The sequence below is a fragment of the Melanostigma gelatinosum genome (assembly GCF_949748355.1).
Source record: "Melanostigma gelatinosum genome assembly, chromosome: 9".
Lineage (NCBI taxonomy): Eukaryota > Metazoa > Chordata > Actinopteri > Perciformes > Zoarcidae > Melanostigma > Melanostigma gelatinosum.
Window position 1 is genome coordinate 14431665 of NC_136642.1, and position 13002 is coordinate 14444666.

The 13002-nt window shown below is 42.2% G+C and overlaps 2 protein-coding genes across 2 annotated transcripts; both read right to left on the reverse strand.

The window, feature by feature from the left end:
- Nucleotides 1-1819: 1819 nt before the first annotated feature.
- Nucleotides 1820-5598, reverse strand: has1 (hyaluronan synthase 1). Its single transcript, XM_079275239.1, has 5 exons — nucleotides 5511-5598; nucleotides 3871-4567; nucleotides 3556-3781; nucleotides 3292-3424; nucleotides 1820-3193 (listed from the first exon to the last, which is right to left on the reverse strand). The coding sequence occupies exons 2-5, from the start codon at nucleotides 4552-4554 to the stop codon at nucleotides 2518-2520; spliced, it is 1719 nt and encodes a 572-aa protein (XP_079131365.1). The 5' UTR covers nucleotides 4555-4567; nucleotides 5511-5598; the 3' UTR covers nucleotides 1820-2517.
- A 2777-nt stretch (nucleotides 5599-8375) lies between these two features.
- On the reverse strand, nucleotides 8376-11916 carry LOC306782073 (trypsin-3-like). Its single transcript, XM_079275253.1, has 5 exons — nucleotides 11775-11916; nucleotides 9338-9497; nucleotides 8933-9195; nucleotides 8687-8823; nucleotides 8376-8584 (listed from the first exon to the last, which is right to left on the reverse strand). Exons 3-5 carry the CDS (start codon nucleotides 9126-9128, stop codon nucleotides 8435-8437), a joined length of 483 nt encoding a protein of 160 aa, XP_079131379.1. The 5' UTR covers nucleotides 9129-9195; nucleotides 9338-9497; nucleotides 11775-11916; the 3' UTR covers nucleotides 8376-8434.
- Between the last annotated feature and the right edge of the window lie 1086 nt (nucleotides 11917-13002).

Genomic DNA, 13002 nt, shown 5'->3' on the forward strand with positions numbered 1-13002 from the left:
AATGTGAGAAAAACCGTGCAGTTTGCCTCCATGGAAACTTCTCCTTTCTTGTCTTCTGATCAGAATGTACTTTGCACCCAAATCTGTGACTTTACATTGTGCTTATTCTCGTAACTTAGCCTGACCCCTGCAATCCTGCAGTTTCACATCTGCTAGACTGTTCTTTGTAGATTTCAGTTCAGCCTTTAACACCCTACAGCCTTGTGTTCTCCTGAATACACTGCAGCTGATGAATGTCAACCCCTTCACTATTAAGTGGTACAACTCATTCCTCACCAACCGTACCCAGCAGGTCAGGGTGAACAGGACCTTGTCTGAACCCTTGACCATCAACACCGGAGCCCCCCAGGGGTGCGTCAGTTCACCAGTCCTGTTCACCCTGTACACAAATGAATGTACGTGCAGCACTGCTAACAATTGCATGGTCAAGTTTTCGGATGATACAGCCGTCCTGGGTCTCATGTCTGACACATCGGATACAGCTCTGTACAGACATGAGATTCAGAACTTTGTCCAGTGGTGCGACAAACACTTCCTCATCCTCAACGTCAGGAAAACAGAGGAGATGGTATTCGACCCCAAATACATTGGAGACCACTCACGGGTTATTCATGACCAGAACATAGCACAGGTTGACTCCTACAGATACTTGGGCATACACAGACAATAAACTGACATGCGTGGAGTGTTCAAGTCTGCACTAGGGTCCAACAGCGGCTACACTTCCTCCGTAGGCTGAGGGTCTTTGGTGTCAACCAGAATGTCTTGCTCCTCTTCTACCACGCCATAGTTGAGAGCGTCCTGCGGTTTGGCATCTCGGCCTGGTTTGTCAACCTCAGTGTGCAGCTGAAAGCCCAGATCACCCGGCGAACACAAAGAGCCATGAAAATCATGGGAGTCAGACAGCATCCCACACTCCAGGCCGTCTTTGATGAAACTATCATCAGACAGGCCCAGAAGATTATTTCAGACCCCACTCATATCCTCCACCCTGAATATCGGCTTCTTCCCTCAGGCAGGCGCTTCAGAGTCCCCCAGTGCAGCTCAACCTCTTTAAGAACTCCCTTGTCCCCTTGCCCATCAAAGCCCTAAATGGCAAGCTAGCCAGAGCTTAAGCCCTGTAACACAGATTTTTATTTATTTTTAATATCTTAACTATACACTACTGGTGCGTTGTACAACGGGTAGTGTGAAAGTTATTTGTTGACTGGTGGCAGTCTTTTACATGTACTGTAGGTACTGTGTGTGCGGGTATGTGTATGTAATGTATGTATGCCATATGTTATTTGTATTGTTTTAACAGCAGACACTGTATGTATGTTTCCAAGACAAATTTCCTTCGGGACAATAAAGTCTATCTTATCTTATCTTATCTTATCTTATCAGTGCAGTCAAGATTGTAACTTTGATGATGTACAATTTGGACATTCACGGCCACTCCTGTTAGTACCACTGATGTTAGTAAATACATGTTCCGGAGGCTGGTGTGTAGCATGAAACCTAATTTGAGGTCCAGTTATATTTTGCCTTGCTTATCAGTGTGTGGCCCTTATACTGTATTATGTAATTGTACATTGATTTACCAAGTCAAGTTTTTTGTTTTTCCCTGTATATAATGCAATCTTGATTCAAAGAGAACAGGGCAGTGCACATTAGAAAAATATTTTATTTTTACCTTTCTATACAAGTTCCCAAAACCATAAAAAACATTCCGGCAATTTCCAGGCATGTAATATGACACTGAACAACGTGCATCTTACACACATCCTTAGAGTAGGTACAGCAACTACATAAAGGTTTCAGGTTTCAGTAAGAGACTCCATATTTTGATCCACTGCCATCATCAACATTGTCCAGTTTTCTCATAGAGGTACAGTTTATTTTTCTCTGCTTGTCCATTTTTCCTACTGCGCAATACTTCAACTGCCATTTTCTGTATTTTCAAGTAAATGTGCAATGCTGCAGAAAGTGTCATCCAGGATCCAGTGCAATAACAACAACAGTGGTACATGTATGGTCATAGACCGACACAGTCAAGCAAGTGGAGTTCAATGTGTTATTAAAGTAATCTACTGTATATTCACATATGTGGACATAGTGTCTGAATATTAAAAATATATATAAACCAAGATATATTTCCCACACCTTTAAATACTTTTTTTAAATCTAAATTGCAGTTTTCCCAACTTGAGATATCATAAACAAATATCTGATGGAAAGCCATCTCGTCCATAAGAGAAACCTGAGAAGTGCATGGGCTCATAAGCCCTCAGTACAGTTTCCTTTAAACGTGCAATACCTCCATATGAATCAAACATTTGCCCTGAAATATATTCATCAATACAAACAATATTAGTTCTTTTTTTTAGGTTTGATGGTTTAGCTGCATACCTGTCCATTATTTCATGACATCTTAGACAAAATAAATAAATGAAACCCACTTAATAAAATAAGGTCAGTGGTTGGATTTTAATAAATTATTTTCCTTCTCTTAGGTCTTCACAGGTCCATTTGGATCTACACACTCAATGTGTAACTTTGGACGCGTTTCCTACATGACTTGCGGAACCACACCCAGTAGAGGGATATCATAAGCAGCCAGTAGCACGTGTATGCCGCAGAGCCAAAGATGATAAACCTAGTCTCTAGTATCTTGGCTTCAGTGAACCAGTCCTTTTGACTCTCCTCGTAAATTCTGTAACCAAGCCCACTTAGTAAAATGGCTACCCACACTGACAGAGGGAGGAGGGGCATGTAGTTTCCAACAATCTTACGTCGGCCTGATGTCCCCCAGCTGCTTTTGTTCATGGTGATAATGGCAAAGTACTTAGCAGGCAGCAGGCTGGTCATGTACAGAGCCGAGTAGAGGGACATAAACACCATCACCATGTCTTTGCGCAGGATGCAGGCGTAAGTCGCTTTCACCAGCCCAATCAGCTGGATGCAGCACAGGATCCAGAGGATGTCCCACAGCGTGCCTCTCCAGAACAGCTGCATGATGGTGGCGGTGACGAAGAAGGGGAAAATGCCTGAGACGATGGACTCGTAGGTCATCCAGAGGTGGTGTTTGTGCCACCACATTGCATTGTAGAGCCACTCACGGAAATATGATTTTGTCCAGCGAGTTTGCTGGTTGAGCCAGCGCAGAAACTGAGCAGGTGTCTCCGTGTAGCATTTGGAGCGGGCTGTGTATCTAAAGGAAATGGCAAAAAGAATAATATCTATGAAACCTTTATCATGACAGCAAAGATTGCACTATCAAGATAGTTGCGTCTGATGGAAGCATCTTACTTTGTTGCAAAGCCCATGCTCAGCATTCGGTTGGTAAGATGTCTGTCGTCACCAAATGTGCAGTGACTTCCCAAAAACTTCTGATTGTACCAGGACTCCAGAAACTGCTGGAGGAGATCGTTCCTGTACAGACCTTCGTGGAACAATTCAGGAATTAGTTACAATGAGTTACAAGAGTGCATTAAAGCCATGACTACCACTGCTTGACATGTAGAATGATAACTTTGACCAATGTCAGATGGGGAAAAAATGTATTTTCCTTACCCAAAGGACCACTTATGCAGGATACACAGTTGAAGTAGGACTGGCAGGACCTTTCGATGTTGAAAGCCATCCAGTACCTCAGACTGCTCATGAAGCTGATGTAGGACTCTTTCAGGTTGAGGATCATCACGTCTCCTCCCACAGCACCGTACTTGGGGTTACTTTCCAACACTTTGCACAGCTCCACGGTGGCCAGAGTGTCCAACTTGGTGTCTGAGTCACACACCTGGGGGAGGGAGAAAGAAAGTCTCATTCTTAAAAAAATGTTTGCAGTAAAAGTTTCTTAACATGAGGAATGTGAATTCTAATAGATACCTGTATGAAGTCAACTGATGACCGGAGTGCTTTAAACGCCGTGTACATCACCTCCCGCTTGCCGCCCCACTTCTGCATGATGCACACGCAACTCTTGCTCTGGATCAGCTGCTCGACCTCTTTTCGCTGTGGATCCTCAACTGTGATATGATCAGCATCCTTTCCTGGGCTCATTTCCAGATCCTCCTGGGCCTGGGTGGGGTCCCATGTATGGTAGTTGTTCCTCCACACACAACAGCCAGGGTCCATGTCCGCAAACACCTCCCTGAACATCTCCATCATATACCGGTCATCGTCTGTGTTCCCGTCGATCACCATGATGATGCGGAGCAGCTCAGCAGGATACTTGAGGGCCCTGATGGAGTTAAGGCACTCTCTAAGATAGACAGGGTCCTCCTGGTAAGCTGAAATGGTGAAGCCAATGGTTTTGGTGAAGGTGCACGGGTATGTGAGAGCTTTCATTCGACGGTGCTCAATAAAGGCGAAGAAGCTCTGGACCAACATGTGGAGTGAGAGGAGTAGTCCATAAAAGCCAAAGGAGATGATTCCATACATGGAGGTCACTAACTGGAAACCGTCAACGTATGCCCACACCATCACGCCCAGGACCACCAGAGCAAAGGTGAATGTGAAGATGGTGCGGAGTATTGAGCCAAGCTTCTTCAGTAAAGGTTTCAGCTCCATTGTGCTTCTTTACCTAACAGAGCACAAAAACACCACATTCCTGATTGGGTATAGCTTGTATGTGCGTAAAGGATTCCTACTGGTCTTTGTCATGCTAAAAATATATGCAGACACTCACTGTGGTTTTGGGGAAAATGTGTTTTAAATGGAGTTGTTTTATGTGGACTGTTGTAAGACATGTTCAGAAACAAGTTGGAAAATAATACAGCTGGCATACACAAAGCTTTAAGCTCAAGGGTTATGTTGTTGTTTTTAATCCTTGTTGCCAAGACTGTTAAATGTGAATATCACTGGCAACTGTGCCCTATAGAAACACATGTAACAGTTTAGGTAATTTAATAACAATAAGGTTCAGAGGGTCCAAGAGACTCATAGTTTGTTGACATGAGTTATCATTTTCTTGTTCATTTTATTTACTGGGTTATTTTAATGTAGTTCATTCAATTATATCATATTTATATTGCTGTTTAAAGCACAATAATATGACATCATCTTTTTTAAATGCTTGTATTACATATTTAGACTATTTCAGATTCCCTACAAGCTACTAAATCAACCCACACCCACAAAAAAACATTATTCTGAAAGAAAACCACAGCTGACAAAAACGTCGCTGCATAAGAAAACACTGTATTGATCAATTGACTAAATCAACACTAAATTAATTAATAAATAAACGGGTAAATACAGCGTTAAAAGTATCATGCATCTTACCACGGCAAACAAAAATCTGATGGTTTTTTTATTTATTTATTTTTTTAAATCAATTCAAATCATGAATGACTTACCGTGATTCTACAGACATGATTTGGGCTATATTTCAACTACAACCAAACTCTAGTAATTATAATGTGATTACTGTATTTCGGAGTTTATACATATGGCTAATTCATCAGCAAAACAGCAATTTAAAAACGTGGCTAAACACATGACAATTTATTTATTTTCAACCTTACCTGATGTCAAGTTCCGCTGGTGTTATTTGCAAGACATCCACTCGATGCTTTCTCTTGTATGGAAACCTGCCGTGAAGTTGGTTGGCTTTATAAACCTCTAGGTTGAACGCGGGATGGATCCATGTCCGCGCTTTTTATGGTGCTCCCATTTTTATGGGAATGATCAATTACGCGCGCTCCCGCTGACTCAGTCGTGCGTCAGGAGCAAGGCGGTGGTCCCGCTGACTGAGCGCGCGGTGCGTATACGCCATAGAGATGTTACGTCTGGGACCTCTGACCAGACTGTTTCCTAAAAAAAGAGGTTCCCAAACTACGCAGTCCCTCTAGGGACTTTTGGGGTTGCCTATTGTGAGGTTTGTTCTTATCTTGACCACAATTTCCTTCTTTTACAGCCAACCTAAAGATCTAACATGAACCTAGAACTATTTTAATAACACCAATACATTTTATTTTATTTCATGATATAACCAGCTGTAGCTTAGAGATGTATTTTTACACAAATATTTTAAAAGTTGCACTCAGTACTACAGTATACTTACTTGTACTTTTTACTTCTACTCCACTAAATTTGTGAAGGAGTTATTGTACTTTTTACTCTTTCGTAACTAGTTACTCCACAGATTTAGATTATTAATAATAAATCATCGAATTGATTATGATATGTTATTATAGGTTATGCTATCCAGCAGTATTTATAGTAATTATAAATAGCCCCACCTTTATCAGCTGCAATATGTAGTGATGAACACATTGATACATCACTGATCATCCAGTGGTGTATATAATGTATATAATATTCTGAAATGAGCCATTCTGTATATTGAGTACTTTTACTTTTGGTTCTTTAAGTATATTTTGACACTTATTTACTCTTACTAACGTGAAATCTTGACTGCAGGACCTTTAATTGTTACAGAGTATTTTTACACTCTGGTATTTACATTTACATAAGTAAAGGTTCTGAATACTTCTTTCACCACTGATATTGAAGTTGAAAGTCTCAAAGTTATTCTGTTTCGCCAGAAACTAAACAGAATGCCAGGTATTCAATCACATTAACCTTGAGAGAGAAAAGATAAGAATCCCCAGAAGCTGCTCTCGAGCTTGGACACTTGTTGGATGTTGCCCTCTGCTGGCTCCTATCTGACACTGCAAATGTCAAGACACCAAAGTGATAGTAAAGTAACAGCAACACTTTTCGTTGTGAAGTGTATTGTCAGAGGAGTCAAAGCTGGTGTCACTGAGGAAAAGGAAATCTTCTCTGCTCCGTCCTACTTATCTGTGACTTCAGAGGACTAAAGCTGCCCCTTCTGGTTCACTGAGTTGCTACCACTGACCTGACTTAACCATGATTACATCCCTGGAGAGTTACTTTACAGGGAAATCTGTTGACCGCTTATGAGGGTCCACACCCTTAGCCGCAGGAGCTGGCCCGGGCCGCCAAATATAGAAGCCACCAGGCCGCTGATGTCATGTGTGGAGGCTGAGCCAGTCGATGTGTTTAGGGACAGCAAACGCACGGTCTCAACTTTCTGCACATGTTCTGTGGGCTTTTTCTGTGACATCTGTATGTTTTTATATATGTGCTTCACTGTATGCTTCTGTGACATTGTTTTATCACTTTTAATCCATCATCTCCAATATATTGTCATCTTTTATTATTATAATTAGATTATTACAATTAGCTTGTCAACTATTTGCCTTTGTTGTTCCTTTTTCTAGCTCCATTTTTATGGAAAGGTCATGGCTAAACTGCTCTTCTGTCGTGTCCCTGGCTAATCATTGCAGTCGCTGAGGGACAAACTGCATTCGTCTGTGGCCACATCAAGAACGTGTTCTCTGAAGGACACTGCAGAAGTAAAAGGACTATTTTATCAAGCTGCCATCACTTCTAAGTTTGTAAACATGGTTTGTGAAATTCTGTATCAAAACATGGACAACAATCTGTGTTGCCAGAATAAACATCCTCTGCAAAGCCATGTTTTCAAAAATATGATAGTGCAGCATCCAGCATGCTTGATAAGGGCTATTTTTTGTACATAATTGAGTCCTCGTTAGGCCTCTTTATTCGGTGGTCAAGAAAATGCCCGGTGACTCACCCCGCTGCTCTGAGCCACACCCAAGCAACCAAAATCCACTTAAATCACTCTGCCATTTTGTGATCGAGTGTTCTCATGTGTGCACCTGTTGTTGATTGCCAGTTTGCGCCCTTACACAGAAAGGTTACAGAGCTGAGATGCTGGCAGGGAGTTAAAGTGGCTCTGGTTGACGATGTCTTCCTATATTTTCATTTTACTCCAAACACAACCTGTGCCAACATTCAGGCCGAAATACAGCTCAAGAAAAGTTACTGCGTAGCCAACTGTACCACATTTGTAGCAGACAGTAGTGGTCCAACCAGTGATTATGGAGTGTGGCCAGAGTGTGCAACATGCTTTACAGTTTCAGCCCACAGAGAGCAGTGTAGCAGCATTTTTTTTGCCCTTTGTGATTTACTGTTGGTTGACTGTAAATGTTAGGTTTGTCCATGAGCAAGAAACATGTCTGCCCATTCATTTTGAAGTCATTTTGAGTCAGAGCTCCTGGAGTCCAATAATATGGCAGCATGGGAGGCAGCTATTTACACTCTTAGATAATTAGATATATGCTATTTTACATTGCTGCTTACCAAAGCTATGAATTATGGTGCTGAGCACAAGTGGCTTTTCAGACACACTTGTTTTAGACACCTGCAGTGCAATTTAATCAATTTACTGTAATGTAAAGTCTGGGTGTTTAAGGCAAAAGACAGGATGCTGTATTCTTAGATACTGTCATTCTAATGACTCACAGATAGACCTGTAAAAACCACACAGTACACACAGCTCGTCACACAGTTGACTTTACTGTCTGTTCACGTGTGAATTCTTTGATATCTTTGCTGCTCAGCCAGACGCCATGGTACTCTTGATCCAGGAGATGTAATTGCAAACTTTTGTGTACACCCCAGGCTTATTTCTCAGAGCGCAGCCATGCCCCCAAGACACAACTCCCTGGAGTTCCCCGTCACACGTCATGGGACTCCCTGAGTCACCCTGAAGATGAAATAAAAGATGATTATCTCAACTGGTACATCCTTTCAATCAAGAGGCAGACACACTTTTTTTGTGTTACAGCAGCCATGATCTCTATAATACCTGGCAGGAGTCTTTTCCTCCCTCCAGATAACCAGCACAGATCATATTTTCAGTGATTTGGAAAGGATATGAATTAAAGCATGTGTCATCGCTCAGGAGAGGGGCGTCCAGGCACTGCAACTGATGAGGGTACCTCGCTGGAAAAAGAAAGGAAAGAAAAAAAGGGTGTTTTCATGAACAATAATGGCATAAAATAGCATTTTTGGAGCCTTCTCAGGCAGTCAGATAGTTTGTCTGTAAACTCACAGCCCTCATTACTGGGACGAAGACTCCCCCATCCAGAGATCTGGCACATTGTCCCTTCACTGGCACACTTTGAAGGGAGCGTAGCAGGGCGTACATAGCTGTTCAGAGTGGCAGGTTGACTCAGCTTGATCAGCATGATATCACTGTCCTGTGTGCGCGAGTTGTAGTCAGGGTGGCGAATAAACTTGGCAGACATAATGTGCTGTTCAGTCCCTTCAGGTTCCCAGATGTCGTGCTCTCCCAGACGAACTTCTACATCTGACCTGGAAGAAATAAATCCATCTTTAAGGTGACTTTGGAAAACCACAAGGGGAAAAAAAACAATATGAAACGATTACTGTTAACCAGCTGCTAAGGTTTTGATTTACATGCTGTGAACAGAGGTTAGCCAATCACCTTTCTTACTTTGTTTTGCAGTGTGCAGCAGAGAGCACCCACTCATCAGACAGAAGAGTCCCGCCACAGAAGTTGTACCCAGTGAAGAGAGACACTTGGTAGGGCACAGAATGTTTTGGACACTCATACCCTCCTACAATCTTGTTATCTTCCTTCAGGGCAGCTGCGGCTGTGAAAAAAAAAAAAAAAGTGAAAATAAAGAAGTGACGAAAACAGGAAAGGAGGTTGTCAGTGAATTGACATCTATCATATCAACACGTGAGACTGTGGCACCATTCGATGCCCCCACAGTCTGACTTTTTACAGTTTCTATCAATTCTGTACAATACCTGCCCCTCCAAGGAGAGTCAGAAGAAGAAACAGTTCCATGCCGTCTGTCTGTCCGTCTGGCTCGCAGATTAATGTGCCCTCACCCTCTTAGTTTCAGGTATTTTAGTCCTCTTATCTCTCTCTTATCGTCAGAGGTACACTTCAAATAATGAACATGTGTTACGTTTCCCCAGAACTCTGGGTTTAATGTACAGTACAGCAAAAGACAGAAAGACAAACTGGGAAAAACAGCTTAGATAAGTAAAGAATTTGAATTGCAAATACTGACATTTGGAATTCCCCTTTGTCAGTATGCTTTGAGTCAGAGTGGTTTTCATTAGATTTTGAGCTCACAGTTCTTAAGCTTGAGCTCACTTTGGGATCAGTACATTTGCTATAAAACTATGTCACTATGGCAATGACTTTCTGTACAACAGGTTTATTACACATATAAATTGTGGATAAGAGACGTGCACTGCCTTCAAGTGAACCACAAAGAGACGTTCATACTTGTGGATGTTGAGTAAGACTTGGTGTGTGGGTGTAATTCTTTTGGTTAAAGATGTGAGCCACAGTAAAAGTGTGCCATCGCAAATGAGCCATTTTCAACATCCAGAGAACTCAGAAAAGAACTTAACTAGAAGTATTTTACTTTTTTAATGGTCCACTTCCTCTTACAAGACAGGTTGTCCGCTTATCAGTGAGCTGCTGTCTGGAAAAAAGCAGTATGCAGCTGTGTTGCAATACATGGTATTAAATACTTCTGCATTGCTCAACCTGAACAAGAAATAATCCAAACACACAGAATTAAAATATACTCAGAAACTGTCTGACAGTGTCAGCTGTTTCAGTTTCCTGTAAGTTATCAGAAAAGTGTCATTTATTGACACTAAAAACATTCATTTTAGTAATGTTTTGTTAATTGTAACTAACACAACAATTGTGTTGACATTGTTATTATCTTCTATACAATTGTCTAGGTTTGGAGCATGTGCACAATTTCACTGAGTTAAAATAAGATAGATTCCCTAAAGCAGAACTTTGTCTGAGAGTTTCGTTGTACAATCCTGTGGTCAACTGCTATGTAACTTTTTCCTCGATCTTTCTGGTTGAGGTATGAAATATTCAAAGACAGTAAGACCTCTCAGAGTTTAGACATTGCAAAACTGTATGTCATTGCTGAGTCAATGCCTCAGGATGGATGCGTACTGAAAGGTACGAGGCTCCGTTGCTCATGTATGAGCATAGGTGTTCATGAGCACCAGACAGGACAACATTTAAATGTGAGGGTACATTTAACCAAACCCTATGATTATACACTTAAGGCTAAAATACAACGCATTCCCATCCAGCACAGGCAAGTTCTCCCCCCATCATTACCGGGTGGCACACTCACTGTCTGCCTCGTTCCTTTTACAACCTGCGCATCACTGCTTGTAGTCCTTGATTGCAATCAAGTGCAACAACTTGACCGTCAAGCACGACACAGTGACATTTTTGCTGCACAGAGCAGGTGCAGACAGCTGCGTCAGTTAAAATGAGAGTGTGACTGCTGCTTGAAATGTGAAAAAACGCATCTGATACGCTTACTTTCTAGATGGGGCAATTGCGGTTTGTATTCATTTAATTTAAACATGACAGCACAGTTCATCGCAGACACGCCTGGCAGAGATCTGCCCTAAATAATGACACCATCGAAGTTTAGATTGGTTCCCAATAAGCTTCGCTTTCACGATGCAATTCTCATACTCGATTTACGGCGGGGGGGGGGGGGGGGGGGAAGGAAGCGCATCAACCACTGCACCACAAAAACAGGGAGAGCATGGTACTCTTGTTTCCCCGGTAGCTATCAGTAGCTATCCTCGGTCATCAAAAGAGCATCAATCTAAGTTGTATGCAGTTACTATCCCCAGTAGTGGAAACCGAAGTAACCGTGGACAACAAAATGCAGTTTGTCCTAGGGGGACAATAGTTCAAAAGTTGTCTATCGCCACTTTACGTTTTCAATAATATACTCAAGGCTACAGAATATTTCAAAGGCATTCATTAGAGAAAACTACTTTGGCAAAATCGTTCAAATGTGCAAGCAAAAAGTCCCTGAGCTCATTGCCCTGAAACGTCTTCGATATAGACTCACATATGACACCCAGATGCGTGTTTCAGTTGCACATGTGCAAAACAGCATTCAGGATGTGATCCGCTGGAAGAATGAGGAACAATTCTTTGCTGAATCTAAAACTGGCATCGTTCTTATTATAATGACCGCAGCTATTTTTCCCCAACATGCGCCACCCTACCCCTTGGTTACAATATATGGAAAGGATCCAAACTTCCATTCATTTCACCATCTGTGCTCCCTGTTTAACAAGTTCCGGTTCCCCTAATCCCATTCCACTGGACCTCAAAATACCCTCGGAGAGACAGCGAGAGCACTGTGGCAGGGCACTGGATGATTTATGCATTGCCAGGCGTGTTTGCCGTCAGACAGAGCCCAGGCTGATTATTCATATCCCTTAGGTCTGCTGAGGGGGACCAGGCGTTGTGGTTGAAAGTAGGGACGAATGTAAGGAAGTGGTTGAGGTTATTGAGGCTCAGCTTTTTTTCCCCCTGTGTGTGGTGTATTTCATGGAAAGAAAACGTCGCTGGCACCCGTTTCGACTTGAAAAACAAAATTCCTGACCTCTCCGCACCCATGAGACAAGGGTTTGATTTCCAGTCAGTGCCGCAACAAGATCAACAAACCTTTGAGGTTTTAGGAGTCTGCGGATTTACACTATTTGTGCCTTTATCGTAGAGTCACGGGAGTCTCAACACAACAGTTAGTATACCAGCATTTCACGAAAGCAGTTGTGGATTTAGAAATGCTGTGAGCTCAGTGTTTTGCACTCCACAGAGACGAAAAATACTGGGTGTATTACAATGACGCTGGGAGCAGGAGTATGTCATTAGTACCACACTGTCCCACACACAGACACAAACATGCATGCATTTTAGGTGTGCCTTTCAGGTTGCTCCCCCACCCTCCCAGCTGCTGTCGTGAAAAATAAACCCCCAAACTCCAACTGCGTATATCACCCTCTATACTAAAACTAAATTCCCTTTAAACCTCCACCAGTTGTTTTACACACCCAAATTGGTATTTGTGCGGCACACGCATAATTGCATGTTTGGTTGGTAAATCAAGAACTCTGGCAAGCCCTTGGCTCTGAAGGCTCCCCTCAAACTATAGCCTTGGGATAGCTATTAATATCTCCTACAGACACCAGCAAAATGATCTGCCTTTAAGTTCTGTTTCAAGACTATACAGCAGAAAATTCAAAAAACAAATTTCAACAGAAAGGAAAAGTGGAGGATGTATTGCTCAA

Bases quoted from the DNA above. Each gene is read 5' to 3' on its own strand.
- LOC306782073 (XM_079275253.1), bottom strand. From the start codon at position 9,128: ATGTCTGCCAAGTTTATTCGCCACCCTGACTACAACTCGCGCACACAG. The intron at 8,824-8,932 runs GTGAGTTTACAG...TTCTTTTTCCAG, and splicing joins TCGTCCCAGTAATGAGGGCT to CGAGGTACCCTCATCAGTTG. The intron at 8,585-8,686 runs GTATTATAGAGA...TTTCATCTTCAG, and splicing joins GAGGAAAAGACTCCTGCCAG to GGTGACTCAGGGAGTCCCAT.
- has1 (XM_079275239.1), bottom strand. From the start codon at position 4,554: ATGGAGCTGAAACCTTTACTGAAGAAGCTTGGCTCAATACTCCGCACC. The intron at 3,425-3,555 runs GTAAGGAAAATA...TGTTCCACGAAG, and splicing joins CTGCATAAGTGGTCCTTTGG to GTCTGTACAGGAACGATCTC. The intron at 3,194-3,291 runs GTAAGATGCTTC...CATTTCCTTTAG, and splicing joins AGCATGGGCTTTGCAACAAA to ATACACAGCCCGCTCCAAAT.